This window comes from Puma concolor, chromosome A2 (genome assembly GCF_028749965.1).
Source record: "Puma concolor isolate L17-30 chromosome A2, mPumCon1.1.hap2, whole genome shotgun sequence".
NCBI classification, from domain to species: Eukaryota; Metazoa; Chordata; class Mammalia; order Carnivora; family Felidae; genus Puma; species Puma concolor.
In genome coordinates, this window is record NC_141668.1 from 22673554 (window position 1) to 22698651 (window position 25098).

Below are 25098 nucleotides of genomic sequence, written 5' to 3' on the forward strand. Positions count from 1 at the left end.
CACCCTGTTACCGAGTCCACACTGTGGACATTCACAGAAAAAATCTGAAGCAACGAGCCAGTTACTTCTGACACAAAGGCACCAGTCACCGGAGAGTTTCAGGTTGAAATATTCAGTTATGCAATTGTTTATTTCACCCAGGCGATTTCTATATAATAAATCAATGTAGACTATCTGAATATTTAAGATGTGTTCATCAATGTACAGGCTAAGGCCATAGGATTTGAGGTCAGAAAGATAAGAGTTTCAATTTCAACTTGGTAACCTCCTAGGTAACTGGACTTGGGCAAATTGTCTAACCTTTTGAAGACTCAGTTTCCTCATCCCTAAAATGGGACTAACACTTGTTTTGCTGGATGGAAAGGATAAAATGAGGTGATATATAGAGTTTAATTGACAGTGGGTAGACACTAATTTTTTTTTTCTTTTTAGCCATTTCAGTTTCTAAGCTGTGCCGATAAACAAGTAAATACATAATGTATCAGATGATGATAAGCACTGTGGAGAAGAACACATGGGAACCCTAAATGCCAGCCAATTGGGAAAGGAGTAGGCTACAATAAGAAAAATGAAAAAGTAGATGGAGATGTGGATGAGGTGGCTTAGTCTCAGTCCATGCATATAAATGTCGTCAAGAAGCACAAGTGAGTTGTGCTCTTTCTGTTTTCATTGTTTCATACTTGAGACCATCACAAACAGGAGGACACAGCCTATAATTATGCAGGCAAGTGGAGAAGAGGAAAAAGTTAGGAATGAGGAGGTGGGGGAGCTGAGATTGGGGGCTCATGATCTGTAGGACCAGCCATTTGTGACAGTGGCCCTCAGTCCTAAACAGCGTCCATGGGCCTGGAAACTCACATTTCCCATTGGTACCCAACAATGCAGTCTAGAGAGTATGTTGGGTTGTAGCAGCAGTTTCTTTTGATGATTTAAAAAAAAACTGCTTTAGGGGCGCCTGGGTGGCTCAGTCGGTTGAGTGTCCGACTTCGGCTCAGGTCACGATCTCGCAGTCTGTGGGTTCGAGCCCCGTGTCGGGCTCTGTGCTGACCGCTCGGAGCCTGGAGCCTGCTTTGGATTCTGTGTCTCCCTGTCTCTCTGCCCCTCCCCTGCTCATGCTCTGTCTCTCTCTCTCTGTCAAAAATAAATAAACATTTAAAAAATTTTTTAAAAATTGCTTTAAAAATAAAATCACCTCATTTACAGGAAGGATAGGACAAATACAGCAAATCTGAAAGATTTAGAGAAAATAAGCCACCTAGAATCCCATTCGCCTAATGCATTTAATATCAGCGATTGAGTTTATTTCCTCCTAGATTTTCTGTATGTATATTTGAAGATGACTGAAATCATACTGTATACAATTATGGATTCTGTGCTTTTATTTTTATTTATTTATTTATTTAATGTTTATTTTTATTTTTTAAAATTTTTTTTAATATTTTCTTTTTTTTTCATGTTTGTTTATTTTTGAGAGAGACAGAGACAGAGTGCGAATGAGGGAGGGACAGAGAGAGAGGGAGACACCCAATCCGAAGCAGGGTCCAGGCTCTGAGCTATCTGCACAAAGCCCTACGCGGGGCTCAAAATCACCATCCGTGAGAACGTGCCCTGAGCCGAAGTTGGACGCTCAACCGACTGAGCCACTCAGGCGCCCCAAAATATTTTTTAATGTTTGTTTATTCTTGAGAGCGCAAGAGACAGAGTATCAGTGGGGGAGGGGCAGAGAGAGAGGGAGACACAGAATCTGAAGCAGGCTCCAGGCTCCGAGCTGTCAGCACACAGCCCAGTGATGTGGAGCTCAAACTCAGGAGTCGTGAGATCATGACCTGAGCTGAAGCTGGAAGCTCAACCGATTGAGCGACCCCGGTGACCCTGTGCTTTAAAAAAATTTTTTTATGTTTATTTATATTTGAGAGAGAGAGAGAGAGAGAGAGACGGTGTGTGACTGGGAGAGGAGAGAGAGAGAGGGAGACAGAATCCAAAGCAGAATCCAAAGCTGAGCTGTCAGCACAGAGCCTGATATGGGGCTTGAACTCACAAGTCGTAAGATCATGACCTGAGCCAGAGTTGGACGCCCAATGGACTGAGCCACCCAGGTGTCCCTAAATATAAGATTGTCTCATACGCATTTTCCTTGTTGCTAACCAGGTTTTCCTAACTATCCTTTTAACATATGAATAATACATTGTTAAATAAACAAATCGTAATTTACTTGTATTGTTAGATGTTTAGACTCTTTCCAATTTCTTGATATTATAAATATCACATCAATACACATTTTCCTGTATATTTTCTCTTCCATGCTTTAGATTACCTTCTTAGAATTGATTTTCAGAATTTTCAAAACATAAAATGTTCCAGGACATCAACATTTTATGACTCTTTATATATACTGCCAAATTGCTTTTCAAAGGGATTATATCAAGGTGTAGTCCCAAGAATGACGTGTGAGAATAACAAATCTCAGTGTACCCTTGAAAACAGTGGCCTATTACATCATTAATTTTTTTTTTTTTTTTGCAGTTTCAGTTTCCAGGATGTGATAATAAACAAGTGAATACATGGTATATCAGATGGTGATAAGCACTGTGGAGATCAGCAAACTGAGAGGGAAGGGAAAGTGGTAAGGGGTTGGGGGTTGCTATTTAAATAGAATGATCAGGAAAGACCTCTCTAAAAGGATGGCATTTGAGTAAGAGCTGAAGGAAGAGAGGCAGCAAGATATAAGAATCATCTGAGAGAAGATGCTTTCCGGCAGAGAAAACACCAAGAAAGGCCCTAAGGTAGATTTCTGTTTATTGAACAGTCCTGGAGGAACAGCAAGAGGGCCAGAGTGTTCCTGTTGCTGAGAAGAGGGGTGTGTGGAAAGAGAGGAGACCAAAAGGAAAGTGGGCAGTCAGGACATGTAAGGCTTTATCAGCCACTGTAAGGACTTTCTTTTTTCTTTTAGAGAGAGAGAGCATGCTCATAGTGGGGGAGAGGAACAGAAGGAGAGAGGGACAATCTTAAGCAGGGTCCATGCTCAGTGTGGAGCCCCATATGGGGCTTGATCCCGTGACCCTGGGATCATGGCCTGAGCCTAAATCAAGAGTCAGATGCTCAAGTGACTGAGCCAGCCAGGTGCCCCATAAGGACTTCTTTTATTTTGAGCTAGATGGGAAGGCACTGAAGGGTTTCCCAAAGAGGGGAGTCGGGAATTGTCTTTTGTTTTATATGATTAGCTGATGTGTTCAGAATAGATGAAATATGCTCAAAACCAAACTCGGCCTCTTCCCCAGCAAACCTCCTACATTCCTAGCATCTCCATCCTCTGATTCATCAATGCTCAAAACCTCAGTCATCTTTTGCATCTCAAAACCAACTGTCACCAAACCCTGTCAATCCTCCCTCCAAAACGTCACTTGCGTTTGCCTTCTTTATCCATTCCTATTGTCTAAACCCTACCACGATCTAACTGGTCCTCCCATCTTCTATCTTTCTGTTCACCACTCACACCACTCAGTGCTTGTCAGAGCAATCATCCTAGCAAAGCTGATCATTTATGGGTTTACCCTTTATCTTTGCTACCCCTTCCCCCAATAAAGTCCAAATTCTTTAGAATGGAATTCAAACTCTACCACAATCTGATTCTAATCCAGCAGTCAAAACTTATCTCCCATTCTTATTCAGAATTCAGTGTGCCTTCCTGTCTAACAAGTTTTCGGACCCAGCTGTGGACTTTCTCACCATACACCTTTGCTTACATTGTCTCCCCTTCCCTTCCAGCCCCACCCAGAAATCCTACCCATACTTCTAGGACCACCCCAAGTGTCACTTTCTTCACGAATACATACTGAATCTCCCTGGCTGGAATTTATGCTTCTTTCTTTTTTTGCTCCCATAAACTCTACTTCATTACCCACACATTCTGTATCATATTAAACCAGAGTTTTGTGGGTATGCTTTCCTTCCTATGTGGTGATAAGTTTCTTAAGAACCCATATCTTAGCCATCTTTATCTCCTATAGTACTTATTACAATGCCTTAAAGAGGGGTGCCTGCATGGCTCAGTCAGTTGAACATCCCACTCGTGATTTTGGCTCAGGTCATGATCTCTTGGTTCATGGGATGGAGCCCCATGTCAGGCTCCGTGCTGACCGTGCAGGGCCTGCTTGGGATTCTCTCTCTCCCTCTCTCTCTGCCCCTCCTCCACTCATGCTCTCTGTCTCTCTCTCTCTCTCTCTCTCTCTCTCTCACAATAAATAAAAAAACATTAAAAAAGAAACCAATGCCTTGAAGATATTAGGTGTCCAATAAATGTTTCTGGAATTTAAACTCTCCAAGGCCCTGTTGCTAATTTGTTGTTGAAACAGAACTAGGTTTCAGATCATCTGATTCTCAGCTCTGTGCACCTTTCCCCATACCATTCTTCTGATTTCTTCTCTCTGTGATTTATTGTCATCTCATCTGAAGTACATTTGAAACCTCTGAGGAATTTTAAGAAAGAATGATTAAACAAAGAACAAATGGTGGAATTTTTTTCCCATGCAGCCATTTAAGTTAAAGTGAACCTAATTTAGGGGCGCTAAAAATCTGACTTCGGAGGCACCTGGCTGGCTTAGTTGGTAGAACATGGACCCGTGATCTTGGGGTTGTAAGTTCGAGCCCACATTGGGTGAAGAAATTACTTAAAAATAAAATCTTCAAAGCAAATTTGACTTTGAATTTAAAAATAAAAATTATAAAACATGTTTTATAAATAATTATATACATGATTAGAAATTTTTTAGCTTCTTAGAGTTTGATTTTTGAGTTGCACTTAATCTTTTAGGAGCCAAGTCACCATGTTTCTTAGTAGCTCTAAATTTGTAGTCTCGGGGAAAAAAGTGTGTTTGATTTGGGTTAACAGCTGGAAGCAACATTTCTAGCCCCTAAGAATAGGAGAGGGCTTAAACATTTGGGATGAGACCCTGAGGCAAAGTATAATTCCCAATTCTCCCAATCCTCCCCATCTTGGAAAAATAGCGCAAGGCGCTACCGTTCTCAACTAGGATTCCCCTTTGGTAGTTGAAGTTAAATAAGTAAATTATAGTCCCACGTGTGTTATACGTAAGTCTATGTAAAATGAGCATAAAATTAAGTTATAGTTTTGAAAATATAGTGATAGCTAGCATTAAGAGGTACATATGAGAATTCTTTTTGAGTGATGAATGTGGATACCTTGGGGAAACGCAGACTTGACCGAATTAAGACACATATTTTAGGGAGACCATTAGAGAATTGTTTAAGGTAGCAGGGGGGAAGAAAGGCGATGGAATGACTCTTTCTCTCCTAAATAGTTTTGCCTTCTCTCCGTTGCAACTGGGAAGAGGTCAGCACTGCTATGAAAAATGTCCCGTTGAGGTCTTCACAAATTCAAAAGAAATGGGATGAAATTAAAGCCCTATGTTTTATAGGGGAAAAAAGGACAAAACTGAAGCACAAATTCGCCTCCCTCTGCTCTGTCTCACCCTGAGGGTTATGGCAACAACTGACCTGTGAACCTGATGACAATTGTAATGCAGGATCATAGAAGTGACAGTAGCCTCGGAAGTAGTTTCATCTACCTCCTTTCCTTGGTGAGTAAGCCCCAAACTGCCCCAAACAAAGAGTTAGCATTTAAGAAACTTTCCCATAAGCAATTTCCCCCAACTATAACCTAAATTCTACCTTACAGAGTGATGTGGACAATTTTTTCTTGAGCCCTACATGGAGATGTGAAAACAGCTTTTTGCCATAGCTAATGATGATAACCATTTCTGTATCATAGGGGTTATATTTCTGGGCCATGGAGAGAGAGCACAAAGTAATGGGTACAAATTCAGGCTTGGAGACAGACAGAGTGGTGCTTAAGCCACAGCTGTATGATCACTGGCAATTTACTTAAGCTCTCTAAACCTCAATTTCCTCACCCATAATGTGAGGATGATAATGCCATCCAGCCGATCAAATTACTGTGAAGAATAGTCTAGAACAAGTGCTGTCCAATGGAACTATAATTTGACTCTGCAAATATGAGTTCCATACATAATTGAAAATTTTCGAGTAGGCCCAGTAAGAAAAGTAAAAAGACACAGGTGAAATTAATTTTAGTAATATATTTTCCTTGACACAGCCAAAATATTTCAACATGCAAAAACAATTAGTGAGATAATTGTGTGAGATAATTAGTGAGATAGTCCCTTTTGTGTACCAAGTGTTTGAAATCTAATGTATATTTTACACGTACAGTTTATCTCAACTCAAACCAGCCACATTTCCGTGGCTATTAGCAAACTACAGGTCTAGAAAAAGGCTACAAAGCATCTAGCATGATGCTAGGCGTGTAGTGAATGTCAAGAAGTTGGTGCTTCCAAAATTATCATTAATATTATTCTTAGAGAACAATGTCATCTTCTCAAAGCCTTTGCTTTTCCAGACTGATGCTAACAGCACTAGGATGCCATTAGGGGTACCTGGAGAGACTGGCGGGGTGTTGCTCAAGCCTGAACCTTCCATCTACTTCAAGGGCAACATCCTCATGGTTGCTCTCTATCCTGTTATACGGAGGGGTCCACAATAAGTGGGATCTGCCTGGAGAATATATCCACTGAATGCCAATGACTTTCAGGTACTGACACATTAAACCCCAAGAAGTAGGCACCTCCCCTCATCTGCTACCTTCTCATAGAAATAGGACAGGCTAGGGCATTTGCTAATGCAACCATTTGCTCTGATATTTTTTCCCTTATAAATAGTGAGGTGCCATGCGATACGCTGTGTTCAAAAGTTGATTTGATAAGTTAAACGTTGTTACCATATAACCCAGCAAGCCCACCGGGGGTATCCCCAAGAGAGTTCTAAAACATACCCGCACAAAAACTTGTGCACAAATGTACGTAGCGTTATTCAAAAAGGCCAAGAAGTAGAAGCAACCCAAATGTCCACTAACTGATGAATAAGTAAACGAAATGTGGCATATGCTTACAATGAAACTTTATTCAGCCATAAAAAGGAAACGGAGGGCTGACGCATACTACAAGCATGAATGGATCCTGCAAACATTATGCTGAGTAAAAGAAGGCCCCATACTGTACAATTCCCTTTATCTGAAATGCCCACAGTGGGAAAATGCGTAGAGACAGAAACTAGATTAGTGATTTTCATGGGCTGCAGGGAGGGAAGAATTGAGAGTGCCTGCTCATAGGTATGGGGTTTCTTTCTGGAGTGATGGGAAAGTTCTGGAATTAGATACTGGCAATGGTTATACAACATTGTGAATGTATAAGGAACCACTGAATTATATTAAAAAAAAAAAAAAGTTGATTTGTTGTCCCAAGGAAGCACTGATCAAACAAGCAAGTATGCCAGTATTTCAGAATAGAGAAGTATTTGTAAGACTTTAAAATTAGAAGAGATTAGGAGCATCTGGGTGGCTCAGTGGGTTAAGCGTCCGAGTTTGGCTCAGGTCACGATCTCACAGCTCATGGGTTCAAGCCCCACATCAGGCTCTGTGCTGACAGCTCAGAGCCTGGAGCCTGCTTCACATTCCGTGTCTGCCTCTTTCTCTCTGCCCCTCCCCCACTCGCTCTGTTTCTCTCTCTCAAAAATAAACAAAAACGTTAAAAATTTTTTTAAAAAACAAGTAAGATTAGAAGAGATCAAGGGCACCTGGGTGGCTCAGTCAGTTAAGCCTCTCACCCTTGGTTTCGGCTCAGGTCATGATCTCGCAGGTTTGTGGGTTCAAGCCCCTGCATCAGGCTCTGCACTGGCAGCATGGAGCCTGCTTGCATTTCCCCCTCTCCCTCTCTGTGCCCCTCCCCCACTCACGCTGCCCCTGTCTCTCTCAGAATAAATAAATAAACTTTAAAAAAAATTAGAAGACTGGGGTGCCTGGGTGGTTCAGTGAGTTGAGCATCCGACTCTCGATTTCGGCTTGGGACATGATCCCATAGTTCATGGGTTCAAGCCCCACGTTGGGCTCTGCGCTGACAGTGGGGAGCCTGCTTGGGATTCTCTCTCCCTCTCTCTGCCCCTCTCCTGCTCTCACACACACACACTCTCTCCAAATAAATAAATAAAGTTAAAAAAAAATTAGAAGAGCTCACTCATGCCAAAAAAAGATTATTTGATAGGCTGTCATCTTTAACCAGAGCATACATAATATCAAACTTTTCTCTCCTTTCTGTCAATTAAAATTGTTCTGCACTTTACCATTAAGCTATTAAGTAAGAGAGTACAAACCCGAAGGGCACACACACACACACACACACACACACACATACACATATACATAAACATAAACGTGTAAATGTGTCAGAGTGTTCTGGAAGACAGAACTGGTTCCTCTCTCAAGGCTCCCATTTTGCCCTCAGGACGGCCCCACCGCTCTCCAGTACCACCTGCCCTACTGTGTGCACAGCAGTTGAGGCACGGGCTCCAGAACCACACAGCCTCTGTGAAAGTCTGGGTCTGACCACTCACTGATTTGTGATTTGGGGCAACTTTCCTAACATCTCTATCCCACAGGTTGTCTTTGCAAGGATGAAGAGGGTTAGTATATATAAAGGACGCCGATGAATGCCTGGCCTGTGGTAGATACTTTGTGTTTTAAAAACAAAAATTTTAAAAGTGTTTTTAACCCCCTGACCCCACATCATGCCAGAGGTGCTGGAGTGTACTTTCCCTCTGTCTGGAACGTTCTTTCTGTACAATAGCACTGGCTCTCTCTTCTTTCAGTGCTGCGCTCAGATATCACCTCAGTGGCCCCGATCGTTCTCCCCCCTTCCTGGCGTGTTTCTGTTTGTAGCATTTACTGCATTCTGATATACAAAATGATAATTCGCTTATGTATCTTCTTGGTGGCCCATCAACTCCTACCAGAAGGCAGAGATCTTATCCGTCCGTTTGCCACTCAGCCCTACGTGTCCAGAGCAGCAGCTGCTACAGAGAGAAGTACCCCACCGTGCTTTCTGGTAAACAGATGGGGGTTACTCCTGGGCAGCGTCCTGGGGACCAGGTTAGGAGTAGGTGTCCCTTTCACGGAACACCCCTTTGCATTTCATATTTTACCACGTGCTTCTGTTCCTTTTGTAACAACAAAAAGTGAGAAGTAAAATACTGGAAATTAGAGAGTACAGGGTCCAGAGAGAAGCCAAAAGCACGAAGCATTAAGACTTCAGGCATCAGTGACCAGAGGAGGATTCTAGAGGAAGGCATGAGCATACTCCTACAGGCCCCCGTTAGACTTCGTCCCTGAGTAAAAAGTGGAGTGACACCTCAGAAATGGCACTCAGCCCTAGTCTTGAAGCACAGCATGTACACAGGTTAGCGAGAAGTCTTAATAAGATCATTCATATTACGCAATGTGTGTCCTGTACCTATGGGTACAATGAGAAATTTTTCCATGGCAAAAGGCCTGTTTCCAGGCACAGTAAACAGAGCGTTTGCTGAGGGTTGTTTGCCCCCTTCCACGACGGCAGCGTGGGCAGGCAGGTGGCCGTGGCGTGTGCGCCTCCTTGGGCAGAGACAGACGGTCTGTGTCCATGGCCTGAGAACACTGCCCTTGCTCATTTCCTAATAGGTCCTCTGGAAACATGATAAACATTAAAGGAGCCCTTGTAAGAGACTTGGACTTCAAATGAACTGTTCTGTAAACGTAGCCCAGTTGATTTGGGGTAAAACTCTGCTCTAAGCTGCTTTTGGGGTCCCCTCATCTCTCTTTTCAGTCTCTCCCTTTCCTTTCCAATGCTATACTACCTTTATGCTCTCTTCTGTCAGCAGAAAAACAACTGACGAGGCCCCAGCCCCTTGGATAATGTATTACTCCTTCCACATTTCTTTTGCATTTAAAGAGGGGTTAATTGGAAAGAAATAATCATGGTGATGCTGTTGATAATGATAGAAATATCTATAAATCTCCAGTAGAGTAATTTACTTCTAGGTTTGAATAACAGAAGTGCTCTTTTTACCTGATTTTATTTTATTTTGAAATGTTTATTTATTTTGAGAGAGAGAATGAGTCGGGGAGGGACAGAGAGAGAGGGAGACAGAGAATCCAAAGAGGGCTCCACGCTGACAGCAGAGAGCCCAGTGCGTGGTTCAAACCCACAAACTGTGAGATCATGACCTAAGCTGAAATCAGGCACTTAACCTACTGAGCCACCCAGGAGCCCCTCACCTGATTTTTTAATGTGCTTGTTGATTTATTTCCTATAGGTTTTTTGTTGAAAAGGTAGCATGACAATAGAATTTCAAAGGACAACACCCCGAACCTCATTTTCCTAACGCAACAATTATTTTTACTTTTTACATATTGCCTTCAAGTTTTGCTAATACTAGGAAGCTACATGGCGAGGGCACTATATTGAGTCAGATTGGGATTTTTATCTCTCACTGTCGCAAATTAGCTGTACAACCTCAGAGGGTTGTGTAACCGCCCTTTGCTTTAGTTTCCCAAAGTATAAAATAAAGAGGCTAGACCAAATGGATGATCTTTAAGATCCCTCCACCTTTAACAGTCTATGGGTTTTATCTATAATCTACTTTTTTGTTTCATGATATTCACATGGAATGGTATATGGAATAAACACGCTAAGAAATGTTTGCAAAGTTAGTTGACTTTGTAAACTATGTCTGGGAAATATTTCCATGTATAATGAGTTCTGCAAAGGTAGGGTTATAATGACAAACCCCAGGGATTTCAAATTTTTTTTTCAACGTTTTTATTTATTTTTGGGACAGAGAGAGCCAGAGCATGAACGGGGGAGGGGCAGAGAGAGAGGGAGACACAGAATCGGAAACAGGCTCCAGGCTCCGAGCCATCAGCCCAGAGCCTGACGCGGGGCTCGAACTCACGGACCGCGAGATCGTGACCTGGCTGAAGTCGGACGCTTAACCGACTGCGCCACCCAGGCACCCCTAGGGATTTCAAAAGTAGCTACCAGATTACCAAAAAGCTACAAAAATTAATACCAATACATTCGTGATATGTTTGCAACTAAAGTGTTAGCAAGCTCACCCATAAATTCTAAGTAATACACTTAGTTTGATAAGACCATTCTCATCTTTGTTGATATACAGTTGTTAATTCCTAATGTAAGTACAAGAATGTTACATCAGTGTAATTTTTCCATGTGGTATTCTTAACGTTTAAAGGCTCTTTATAAGAAAATCAAAGAGGAAGAACAAAAAGAAAGGAGTGACTCTATCTAACTTAGATCATATTGGCAGAAACATGTGAATATAAATGTCTAAAATGTCAATAACTATTAATGGGATGAAGGAGTCACTCTCCCACACTGCCGCTTGGTGTGTGACCCGGTATAACCTTTCTGGAGGCGACCGGACAATACTAATCAAGAGCTTAAAAATGTTCCTACCCTCTGTCCGGGTAATTCCACTTACAGGAACTTGTACTAGAAAAATAAGACGGGCACAAATGCTTGGTTGCAGTATCGTATATAACTGGAAAGAACTGGAAAGAATCTAAATGTCCAGAAATAGAATAGCTAAATAACTGATTACATACATTACATAAAATATACATTAAATATGTGAATATGTATATTTTTGATGTATATTCATATATTGTGATGTATATATGATAAATATATATTTGTTGATATATATGCATATGTCTATAGACTTTTTTCCTGCCTCAGTCAGGTCTAATATAGATACCAAGGGTGCTCATTGCTACTGGCTTAATCACTATTAGGTCTTTTCAGTGAACAGAGGAGGTAAGAAATATATGTAAACACATACATACGTGTCGTAAATTTATATCACTAACTTCTCTTTTTTTAAATAATTTTTTAAAACTAATTGCTATGCCCAACACGGGGCTTGAACTCACAACCTCAAGATCAAGAGCCCCATGTTCTACCGACTAAGCCAGCCAGGTGCCCCTTATATCACTAACTTCTAATTCAAATTCAGAACTATGGGGTTTTTACCTAACCTCTTCTCTTTTACATCTCGATTTCCTTCCTCCCGTGCTGTGAATCTTGGTTCTCAAGGACACCGAACCTGATAGAATTAGAAGATCCCATAATTAATATTTGCTTATCCCGTATTACCCGGAACAGCAGTATCGACACCACCACCAACCATACGATTACCAAATATGGTTTAAAAAAGTGTTTTTGCAGTCCTTTTTGTCCTTAGGAAATATCCCGTTTAGGGATATGCAGTCAGATTGCTGTGTCTTCAAGTTATTCAAAAGAATTTCTCTGTATCCCACCAATCGTATGCAAAATTAGGCTTTTAATAAAAATTAGGAATTGGATTTTTTAAAATTAGTGTTTTTATAATTATGTAGATATTTACATAATTCCAAAGTCAGGTCTCAAGGTAGACAAGTCTAATTTCTATCGCCATCCCTTCTACTTCATTCCTTTCCCCCTTTTACAGGTAACTATTACTCTGTGATGTCTATCCCTCCACATGTGTATGTATGTATATATGTGTATCTACGTATGTAAATATATATTTATATCCGTTCTGACATAAATGGTAGGCTCACTTTTCTCTCCCTTGCTATCTACTTACAATGTATCCTAGAGATCAATCTATGTAAGTATATGTATAAAGTTCCCTAATTCAATTTTATAACCGCACAGGACTCCATTGTGTGGATGCACCATATTTTGTTCAACGAGTCCTCTATTAATGGACATTTGGGTTGTTTCCAGTCTTTGTTATATAAATAGCTTCTGTCCTATGATTTGGTATTATATTTATACATACTCAAGTCTTAAATATAAATAGATTTTTAAAAAATAGACTTTTACTGCATGGAACTATACAAGATGACCACCTTACACCAAATAACAAGGACACTGTCAAAGACTACTAGAGTCATGTCAGAAGAAGCCAGGAGCTGATTTGAAGATGCTACTACAGGCCACATAGGGATAATTTAGGCATTAATAAGAATAATAAATAAGATGTATTGAAACACATTGAATATGTTTTAATTAATGAGCTCAAATGATAAAATGACAACAGGGGCACCTGGGTGGCTCAGTCAGTTAAGCGTCCCACTTTGGCTCAGGGCATGATCTCAGTTTCTGAGTTCAAGCCCCAAGTTGGGCTCTCTGCTGTCAGCACAGAGCCTGGTTCAGATCCCCTGTCCCCGTCTCTCTCTGCTCCTCCCCCCACCAAAAAATAAATAGACATAAAAAAAATAAATAAAAACAACAACACCAAAAGCAAAATTAAAAAAAAAAAAAAAAACATGATTAACCACCATGGGCACATGCCAGAAAATCAACTCAAGGAATCATGGGATTAAAATATTACTATTTTGCAATTCTTAATAAACTAATGAATCTACGTAACATAAAAGAAGAGGTTATTACATAGTGTGCACCTCCTAATGGCAAAACATACAACTACCCATGAAAGTGTCTTGCAAAAAACCCCAAAAAACAAAACCCACCCCCACAAAAACCAAAACACTGAATCTGATAAAGCCTGTAGATAATTGTAGGAAATACACAAGACAGAAGAGATGTTAAACTATATATGGGGAGGCAATGCGAAAAATCCAAGCTGTGGGAAGGTCTACAGATGAACAGCTTGGTTTCTTCAACAAATAAATTGCAAGGAAAAAAATATTAGAGTGGAAACCCATATATATTTAAAAAGATTTAACAGACCTATCAGCCAGTCTTAGTATGTGAACCTTATTTGGATCCTGCTTCAAACAAATTATGAAAGTAAATTACAATATTTATGAGACAATTAGAAATTTGAACGCTGACTAGTTCGTATTATTAAACTATTATTAAGTAGTTCAGGTGTCATAATGGTTATGTTTAAAAAAAACCTTATTTTTAAGATCCAAGTTGAAATATTTTTGGTTTAGATGATGTAATTTCTGGAATTTGCTTTAAATAAAATGAGTAGAGGGATACCTGGGCGGCTCAGTCAGTTAAGTGTCCAACTTCGGCTCAGGTCATGATTACGGTTCACGAGTTTGAGCCCTGCGTTGGGCTCTGTGCTGACAGCTCAGAGCCTGGAGCCTGCTTCTGTGTCTCCCTCTCTCTCTGCCCCTCCCCTGCTCATTCTCTCTCTCTGTCTTTCTCAAAAATAAATAAAACATTAAAAAGATTTTTTAATAAAATGAGTAGGGAAGAAGAAGAAGGTATTGATGGGTTGGCCATCATGGGTTGATGAGTACATGGGGTTCATTATGCTCTCTGTCTACCTTTGGTTATGTTTTAAATTTTCTATAATAAAGCACTAATATGCACTTATATATAATGGGTATTTTGAGGTATGTGTGTGTGTATAAACATCCATTATAAAAAAATACAAGAAAATGTTAATAGTGTTTATTTCTGGATGATAGAGTTATGATTTATATTTCCTCATTTTTACTCTATTGTATATTCTATAATTTTTATGCTGCACGTATATTCTTTATCAGGAAAAAGCTATTTAAAAAGAAAAATCTTTTGTATAGCAATACCATTTTCACAGTTCAACTAGAATTCACTTCTGACATAGTGAATAAAACAACTTTGTGTATTTTAAATATTACTGGGCAAAGCAAATTATTTAATATTTAATTCTATTTAGTTTTGAATGGGTGCAGATAATAGTTCATAAAAATATAACTCTAAGGTTTGAGGTGTGGAAATTGTGTCATTTGGTATAATAAGATAATCTTAAATTTATGGCTTAGGAGTAAACAGTTCTTTTTTTTTTTCTCCTTCTTACATAACACAAAAACAACGGATCCAGTTTGGCACCAATTTTCTCCTCCAAAGTCACCTTTGTGTGAAATGTAGCACCTCAGGTTTCAGTGAAATAACTTGCAGATGAGAAAAGGTTTCTTAACAAAATTTTCTTGTAATTTTACTACAGTGTTAGTTCCTGGCAGCCTCGGAGAGTCCTTTTTTTCACAGGTAAGTGGGTGGAAGGAATGCTCTTCTCTCCTTTCTAGAATGTAGAGAGAGCGAGCAGTTGAGATCACTCCTTTTATATCGCTGAAATAAACGCAGGGCTATGATAGTAGATGCAATTAAACAAAAAGATAGATAATGGGTAATTTTAGCGTATTAATAGTTAATACAGTGTACCTCAAGGTTTGCTATTCGATTATGGGAAATGAGTTCTTTAAGATCAGTAAAATTGTTTAAAACCAACTTATAAAAACTAGCATGATTTATAATTACATATGGACATCTAATAATCGTTATATCATCTGAATGATCTGTAATCAGATAAGTAACCCTTCATTTATTCTGAAATAAAGAGGTTTCATTTATCTAGTGTTCCTTCTTTCTTTTGTTCACATGTAATTTTCTCCTAAAGAAACCATACTTAGCTGGGTTATGAAACACAGTAACTGAGTATCGTTCAAGTAACATTTTGTTCTAAACGTAGAGGTTAAAGCAAAATCATGGGTAGCTGTGATTATTCATTTGGAAGTGGAATTTTCTGATTTAACAAACGGCTAGGGGGCAGATAATGTTGACTTGGGTCCCCTTGTCCCTTTGAGGTTCCATGGATGATTATAGATTTCACATAAATTCAGTCTACAGTTGCAACTATGTGCCAGGCTTTGTGCTAAGTGTTTTCACATATAATCTCAATTATTGACTACAATAACCCTGTGAAATAGTTATTTGGGAGAGAGGTTAAGTTTCTTGCTCAAGGTCTCACGGTCACCCAGTGCCTTGCAAATCTCGTGTTACCACTTTTAAGTTATGAACACTGGTGAGTGAGAGCATTCAAAGCTGTCCTTGGTGCCTAGTATGGGACCTTGTACTGGAAAGTATGTCACGTCAGCTCAGAGGATGATATTCATCTGTCTCATTGTAAAGACAGGGTTCTCTGCCTCTCCCACACTATGGGGGATATGCAGGGGTGCAGCGTGCTTCCTGTTACAGTATAGATGGAGCATTTCTCACGGAGACACAGACTGAGAAGCATCAAGGAGAAGACACGGGGAGATCTATTCTTCATAGCAGCAAGGCAGTGCTCACTTTCTGCCCTGATCTTTTAACAAACGTGAGAAAGTCAGACGTCTTTAACTCTGGGAACCAACAGTTTTGGATCTGATGACCAACAAACTAAAGCTCAACCTGAGAAATTTGATTCTTGACGTATTTCCAACAAGGGTCACTTGTTTCATCCCAGGGGACTCAAAGTTAAGAATTAAAAACCTCAACGTTAGTAAATTATATGTCTGAAGTACGGAGAGTTCTAATTAGATGTGCATCCCAAATGCCAGTAGAGCCCACTCTGTTCATTTACTCATAACTTTATGAAAAACTGTTTGTTTGAGATGTGGTTTTTAAAAGCAATTTACCTTCAGGCTTCAAGAACGGAATGTGTGTGAAAAGAGTTTTCCAACTTTTATCGACTCGGTGATGAAAAGGAAAATATGTTTATGAGAATTTGCGTGGTAACTCAAAATTAATTGATCTATGAAACCTGAAATTTCACATGAAATGCCAAACCCAATTATAAATTTCAAACATTATTTTTCAAAGCATACCTGTGTTCTAGCTACTAATACTACAGAATCATTCTGATGGGCATTAACTGGGCATCGAATTATTAAGTATCCCTCTAAGGTTGTATTAGAAGCTACTACTAAGAATATTTTATTTGTGGAGGCGTAAATACAGGTTACACAATACCTGGTAAGTTGACTTGAACGAAAGGATCTTAAAAATAAATAGGAACAACAAAAATAAAACATGACTAACTCTCCTGGTATCATCAAAACAAATGTTTCCAAGGACCTGAAGCCAAGAAAAAAGAAATCCAGAAACACAAAGGCCGAGATAATCGGTGAATCTACCAGGCGTCTATAAATGACAAAACAAAACACTAAAAGCCAAACCAAACAAAAAAAAAAATCCCACCTGCTTGGAAGGAACGAATGCTGAACAATGTTCACCCTTTCTGCCCCTCTGCCTGCCACAGAAATCCCAGCCTCCAGCTAATCTTAAAATTACCAAATCTCCAAAAATTATGGGAGATGTATGTCTTCAAATGCAGTCCTATCCAATTGCACGGATCGTATCCACATTAGCTGAAGTAGTAATTATTGAGGGAAGGGTAATCTACTTCATTCATGTTAATAACCAATTCTTTCTCCGATTTGCCACAGAGCCAACTCAACTTAATTATTAAAGCACAATAATATTGGATTGAACTATTTCTCAATCCAAGAATTTTTATTATAGAGAAAAGGCTTGGACAATTTAAGCAATTATGTGCTTCATTTCTCCTTTTCTGTAACTCCATTCTTGCTTATTTATAAGGTATTGAATTTAACTTGCTTCATTCTTAAAGGTTTACATCCTGTTGTCTTCTTTTAAAATTTTTAAACTAGATTTTGAAAGGCTGCAGAGTGTCAGGGTGGCTAGTTCCTATGAGTAACAAATCAGTCCCTAGAGCTCAGAGTGCTGCCCTGGAGAACAACAAGCCAAATTTTGGCTGCCCTGAAAACCCTGCGTACACAGCTGATGCACATTCTAGAGTTTACCACACCTCTCCCCAAACACTTGCAAGGGTGCCCGCCCCACACAACCTCTCCTTAGATCCAGGCACACACCATTTCTTTTCACTTGGATGCAATATCGCTAAAGGGCAAGGTCTCTTGGAAGAGAATTGAACTTGGAGTCAGAATCCAAGTGAGTTCCAGCTCTTGAGGGGACCAGTGAAAGGTAATTTAGCTCCGTGGGTAAGCATGTGCCTGCTAACTTGGAGTCAGAATCCAAGTGAGCTCCAGCTCTTTAGGGGACGAGTGAAAGGTAATTTAGCTCCGTGGGGAAGCATGTGCCTGCTAAAGCCAGAATGCAGAGATGTGAATCCTAGTTTTTTCACTTTCTCGCCGTGTGACTCTGGGCAAGTCATTTCAATCTTGTGCCTCAGTATTCCCGTCTATAAAATGCCAGTGATAGCAGTAACAGCCTCAGAGAGTAGTTGTGAGTCTTATTAGGGCCTAAAACAGAGCCTCGGGTATCCTGAGCACTCAGTAAATGCCAGCAATTGTTATTACCAGCTGCATGACCTTGGAGAACTCATCTAACCTCTGTGAAACTTTACGTCATCTCCCGTACAAAAAGGGATCACAACCTCACACGGTCTTTATGAAGACCAAATACACTCATAGAAAGTACGTGGCCGTCATTTTTAAAACAGAAGTACCAGGCAACTCTTTCAACCGAGTAGAATTAGTTCACACACACACACACACACACACACGTTCCTGAGATAGCACTTGTAACATTGCATCAGAAGAATTTGCCAACCTGTCCATCTCCCCCACTAACATTACTTCCTCTGATTCGCCTCTGCACCCTCAGCATGTTGCATATACCTAGCACAGGACAGGTACTCAGTAAATATTTGTCGAAATGAGTATCGTCCAAACGACTGGACAGGAATTCTCAAGGCCTTTGCTAGAAATGATGGATTTTTACCACTTTTTGCCAAGCGTCCTCAGCAGACCACCCAGAAATTGGCTTGTTTTCCCTCGGGCCCAATATACTGAGATTTTGTCATTTCGAATGCAGCCAATCTTGTGTGGTTGCATTCGCTTATTCTTTTTGCTTAATAAATAATTATTGAGCACCTATTGTGTGCCAGGTCCTATGTTGGGCTCCATATGGTGCACCACGAGTGGCAAATGCCCACACGAATTTAGTGCCTGTGTACTATATTGAAAGAAACTATTTACTATAGAATCATTTACTACTGGAGATAATAAGCTCCTTGGTTTGATTACTTCATTAGAGTGATAGAATCTCAGGGTGGGAAAGAAGGGTTTTCTTGAAGTGGGAGTCCTTTATAGAGTAATAATTGAGATCAGGGATGTGACTGTTTAAGTTCAAATCCTTGCTCTGCCTTGTACAAGGTGTAAGACCTTGGGCAAATTACTGAACCCCTCGGAGCCTTATCGTTTCTCATCTGTAAGATGGAACTGGTATGATTGATGTGAGTATTATACATGATAATGCATGCTAATCACTTATGGTACCCGTCATATAGTGGGCACTCAATACGTGTTTGCTATCGTGATGAACCTGATCCCTCACTCCAGTGTTTGAACTTCCATCACAAATATATCCAGCAAATGGGGCAAAAATGTCCGCATTCTGCTTGAATAGCCTCAGGGTCAGGGAACTTAACTACCTCCAACAGTTATCCACTTGATTGGTGGGCAAGTCTAATTGTTGATAACTTCTGGTGGGTTGAAATGTACATGCTTACATCTTCCACTCGTGGCTCCTCCCTCTGTCATTTGGGATTACTCAGAAGAAATCTGATCTCTCCTCAGCAGGATAGCCCCCCCAACTTTGGAAGGTAGCTACATAGGCTAGCTGATATCCCCATCTTCACACACCCACACACGATGTTACATTTCTTTAACCATTTTTTACATGACACTGTTTACCAGATCCCTTATCCTTTTTACTCGTGTTGAATAATCTTGTGTTTATCAATGTCTTTCTTCCAGGCTGAAGGTCAGGATTCACCACATGGAACAAATGTAGCCTGGTCACAGGTGAGTACTAGAGAACGACTTGCCACCTTGAGCACTATATTTCTATTAATATAACAAAAGATTGATTTTTTTGAAGTCACATCACACTGTGTTGACTCATCATCTACTAACAATCTACAGGAGACTCTAAATCTTCCTACGTGCGCAATTGTAAGCCTTCTCGCCCCCAATCTGTACTTGTACAATTGAATTTTGGGATCTTTGAGTACTTTATATCTGTCCCTATTAAACTTAATATTATTAGATGTGATTCATGATTACATTTTGTCAGGATTTAGCTGGGAGGGGGGGTGGGGGGAGATCCTGATTGTATCATCCAGCTTATTTGTTACCCTTTCTAGTTGGTATGTCATGTCTAAATGTGTTTATCACGCTATCAGTGTCATGATTTTAGTCATCGATGAAAGTGTTAAGGGCGACAGGGCTACAAACCAGACCTGCATTAGATGCCTAGAGACCTAGGTGTGCATCAGCCTCTTGAGAATTTTTTTTAAAAAGCATCATTCATTCAATCAACAAATATTTATTGAGTGCCTACCATGTATCAGCTACTGTTCCATGTGTTGAGTATAGAGTGGTGACTAAAACAAAATCCCTGCCCTCATGGAGTTTACATTCTAGTAGAGGAGACAGATAATAAATAAGAAGACAGATTATTAATCCTAAGGGTTTTAAATGAAAAACTAAAGTGGGTGCGGAACCAAGGAAGGTTGACAGTGTGGTGGAATGCTGGGGAGTCCCTAGACAGTATGGCTAAAGCCGAGTTGTTTTTGACGTTTGATGGCGTTGCTCGTGTCCTCCATTCCTAGTGTGCCTCTGGACCGAAAGGTGTCCCAGAGTGGGCGGCAAGTTGATTTTTCAAAACCCATTTTTCTCTATCTCGGGTCACATTAAGAAAGCAACTGATAGCACGGTGGTGAAGGATGTAGACGGTCGTGAAACCAAATAGGAAATTTGAAAGGACATGATTCCTCAAGAGACTTGACGGCATCTCTTCATACGAGGACCTGCGGACCCTGTGAGGCCAGCGACACTAGAACGGAAGCCAGGTCACACCTCTCGATAAAGACTCCAGAAAGGAGAACTGAAAAGTCGAAAAGGAGAAAAGGTGACACCTACCTTATTCCAATCCCCATCTTCTCAAATATGGAGTGGGTTGTGAATCCAATAACTTATGAAAATTCAGGAGGATGGACTGCTTGGGCGATCCCAAAACTTGGCTCAGAGAATCTGGATATTGAACTCTGGAAAAGAATCCCACAAGGAACAGATGTGAAATCTACCTCTATTAACTGCTCTCTGCTCATGATTCTAATGTTGATAAGTTCTTCTAAATCGTTTTAGATAATCTCCAATCCCCTTTGATATTAGAGGGACTTGATAAATCTTTCTCTGGTAAAATCCGAATTGTATTTTCTGATTTGAAATTTATATTTTTGCAATGATATTTTTATTTTTTTTTTCAACGTTTATTTCTTTTTGGGACAGAGAGAGACAGAGCATGAACGGGGGAGGGGCAGAGAGAGAGGGAGACACAGAATCGGAAACAGGCTCCAGGCTCTGAGCCGTCAGCCCAGAGCCCGACGCGGGGCTCGAACTCACGGACCGCGAGATCGTGACCTGGCTGAAGTCGGACGCTCAACCGACTGCGCCACCCAGGCGCCCCTGCAATGATATTTTTAACATTTACATTCCTTCATTCGTTGAACATCTATTTTGTCCTAATTACTGGGTGGAGCTAGGAATACAAAGGTGAATAGAATAAATGTGGTCCCTGCTTATAGGGGCTTTATAGTAGAGCTTCTCATAGAAGGCAAGCTAAAAATAGGAGAGGAAGCTCTGATAAAGAAGTGTACCAAGAACTCTAGGAGGGTCACCTAACCCAGACTTTGGGAGAATTGAAAGTTACTGATTCCTAGGGCTGCCTGGGTGGATCAGTTGGTTGAGCAAACAAGTCTTGATTTTGGCTCACCTCGTGATCTTATGGTTTGTGAGACCAAGCCCCACGTCAGGCTCTGTGCTGATAGCTTGGAGCCTGCTTGGGATCCTCTCTCTCCCTCTTTCTCTGCCCCTCCCCAGCTCTCACGTGTGCCTGGTCTCTCTCTCTCTCACTTTCAAATAAATAAACTTAGTAAAAAAGAAAGTTAGTGGCTTCTACATGGGAACTTACAAGTTATGGAGGAGTTAGTTAAAAAAAAGAAGGGGCAACCTGGGTGGCACAATCATTTACGTGTCTGACTTCAGCTCAGTTCATGATCTCTCATGTTTGTGAGTTCGAGCCCCACGTCGGGCTCTGTGCTGACAGCTCAGAGCCTGGAGCCTGCTTCAGATTCTGTGTGTGTGTCTCTCTCTCTGCCCCTCCCCAACTCATGCTCTGACTCAATCTCTCTCTCTCTTTCTTAAAAATAAATAAACGTTTTGGGGCGCCTGGGTGGCTCAGTCGGTTAAGCGTCCGACTTCGGCTCAGGTCATGATCTCACGGCTCGTGAGTTCCGAGCCCCGCGTCAGGCTCTGTACTGACAGCTCGGAGCCTGGAGCCTGTTTCAGATTCTGTGTCTCCCTCTGTCTCTCTGACCCTCCCCCGTTCATGCTCTGTCTCTCTCGGTCTCAAAAGTAAATAAACGTTAAACAAAAAAAATTAAGAAAAATAAATAAACGTTTTTAAAAATTAAAACAAAAAGAGGGGCAAGCCTCTTTGAGGTGGAGGGTGTTGCAGATGTGCATTTTTGAGGTGACAGAAATGACCGTGTGTGCTGAGCGGCTGAGCACTGAAAATTAGTTCAGCATAGCTGAGACAGAGTGGTCAGAGATGACACTGGAAAGGTAAGCGGGTCCCAGTCGCTCAGAATTGTACAAGCTATGTCATAGAGGAGGCGGAATCTACTAAAATGTGTGATTGCTTGATCGTTGGAATTTTGAAGGGGGAAGGTCAAGACTGCTGCTCAGATGTTTGGCTTGAACAACAGGATGGACAGTGATGTCAGTCACTGGGACAGCAAAACGGAAACACAAAATAGAGGAGCTGTGGAGGAGAAGGGGAGAGTCCAGACGGGGTCACGTTTGGTTTGTGATGCCCGGAGAACACTGGCAGGGTAGCAGCAGGTAGTTTGATCTAGAAGTCTGAAGATACAGGTGTGGGAATCACCAGTACCTGACAGGCCACAACAGAATCCACACGGATGAAAGAGTTACCCTGAGTGAGCGCCGGGGAAGAGAAAAGACCCAAGAGAGCGCCCAGAGGAATAACAACCTTAAAGAATGGGCAGAGAAAGGATCCCCGGGGTGGAGGCCTTTGGTGGCCGGGGTGGGGGTTGGGGAGGGGGGGAGTGAGTAAGAAGGTGAAATCAGAGGGAGGAGAAGGCAACAAGAATGTGAGGTATCACGGAGGACAAAGGAGAAACACATGTCGAGTAGGTTGTGGTCAACAAAGGCAAATCCTGTCAAGAGATCAAGAAAATGTTGAGAAGCAGTCATGGGGTGAGCACCAAGAAGGTACTTGAGCGGGTGCCGGGCAAGCGCAGCGTCAGTGGAGGCGGAAGCCAGGTCATAGTGAGTTGAGGAACAAGTGGAGCCAATGAATGTAGACAACTATTTCGAGATGTTTGCCTTCGAGGGGCACCTGGGTGGCTCGTTAGGTTGATCGTCTGACTTCGGCTCAGGTCATGATCTTGCGGGTTCGTGGGTTCGGGCCCCGCGTCGGGCTCTGTGCTGACCGCTCGGAGCCTGGAGCCTGCTTCGGGTTCTGTGTCTCCCTCTCTCTCTGCCCCTTTCCTGCTCGTACTCTGTCTCTCTGTCTCCCTCTCAACAATAAATAAGCATTAAAAACAAAATTTTTTTTTTTTAAGTTTGCCTTAGAAATGGAACACATAATCCCTAGATCTTCTTCCCAAAGGTGAGGAAAGAGGGCCACCACAAAGTCTTCCTCACTGCCTGTAGCCACCTGTAGCTGAGCTGACTGTATGGCAACGATCTTGGTAGGCATGGCCGGTGTGCGAGACTGTGGTCCTACAACCAGCACTGGCTGTGGCTAAAACTGTAGAGTTAACCAAGTTTGCCGTCTGTGCTCTGCACCCAGCTCTTCCTCTGCACCCCAACCTTTCACTAGGCCTGGAAGGCCCACATGGTCTTGCCGGCCCCCGGCCCACTGTGCTCTGCTATGTAAACTGACCTCTCTGAGCAGCACCCCCCCCCCCCAGGTAAAAGTCTGGTCAGATACCGTTGCTATATCATCATCGTTGTTCACCTGCTGCTATAGCTCCTGGATTGGGACCAGTCAGAGGGAGAAGAGAGAGATTTGGTCACCTTGGAATCTGGAGCAGGCAGCTGGCCCCACAGCTGGCCAGACAGCCCTCCAAGCAGGGGGCCTCTCTGAGAACAAAATCCAGAAGCCAAAATAAATGGTTCAGGTGGAAAACAGATGACCACCACTAGAAACAACGCTGAAGGTCGGTCCTAGGGAATGAAGGTGAGCCAATACATAATGGATGAACACTGTAAGGGGTTTGGACATGAGGGGAGGGGCAGGGGGCAGTCCAAGATCAAAGACGAAGAATCAGAAATGGGCTGAAGCTGTTCTGCACACACAGAGGCCAGGCACCGTTATGCTGGACAGTCTATCCCACCAGCTCTGTTATTCATCTTCCCGGTGTGTTCTTTCAGTGACTCGAACGGAAGTTCCCGACGTTCACAGTTCCCCAAATCTTATTTCCACAACCCCTCTCCTTCCGTCATAAGCCTGTATTGCAAGAGGAAGATAGAAAAAGCTCTGGCCTGGGTGGTGCTAATGGGGAGCACAGAGGCACTGGCAGTAATAACCTGAGAAGGTTGTAGTTAATAGCACTCCCCGAACCTCAGAACCATGAGTTGACGCAAAGGCCTGACAAGGTTCATTTAGGCCCTTAAATCAGTAACAAAACTAGTTGCATGGCTTAATTAGTTGAAGCATTGTTTCCAAACTGCAACTGTTCCAGGATGTCCATCTTCTGTAAAATGCACGAGGTGACTGAACGGCAAGCCTTAACTGTCTTCAGTTTGTGATTGCAGCCCAGAGAGGTGATAGAGAGCGGTGATGAGCATCACAGATAAAGACAATATTTTTGCCTTACGCACCGACTGGCTATGCTGAGTTTTCAGCTAAAGATTTTTTTTTTTTTTTCATTTCACTTGAGTCAATAATCATTTACCCACTGGATATTGCTTAAAGCCTAGTTTTCATCTAATTCTCGTTTAACGATATTGAAAAGGAAAAACTAAATAATAATACCTCATTTGTGTCGAGTGCATGTCTTTCAGAGAAGACATCTTAACCCATTTTATCCTATCTAATTTACAATAACAACACTTTTATAATGTAAATATGAGTAAGGGCTATTATTCTACAAAGTATGCATGAAAGAAACTAAAGCATGTTTGGATAAAATGATGGGTTCAATGTACCTTCCATTTTAGAGGTGTAACAGCTGGTTTGTTTTCTTTCTCTTTCTCTTTCTTTCTTTCTTTCTTTCTTTCTTTCTTTCTTTCTTTCTTTCTTTCTTTTCTTTCTTTCCATTTTCTTTCTTTCT

At 41.4% G+C, this 25098-nt stretch overlaps 1 protein-coding gene and 1 long non-coding RNA gene across 2 annotated transcripts in view; one reads left to right on the forward strand and one right to left on the reverse strand.

Moving 5' to 3' along the window:
- The window catches only part of MKLN1 (muskelin 1), a 378677-nt gene that overhangs the window by 331870 nt on the left and 21709 nt on the right, over positions 1-25098 (reverse strand). The window contains exon 2 of the mRNA XM_086689876.1: positions 20657-20781. Within this exon, the coding sequence (XP_086546002.1) occupies positions 20657-20673 (17 nt within the window). The 5' untranslated portion in view covers positions 20674-20781. The remainder of the gene's footprint in view (positions 1-20656; positions 20782-25098) is intronic.
- Positions 19147-20938, forward strand: LOC147583056 (uncharacterized). Its single transcript, XR_015244926.1, has 2 exons — positions 19147-19537; positions 20347-20938. It is a non-coding gene; the product is annotated as an uncharacterized LOC147583056 (long non-coding RNA).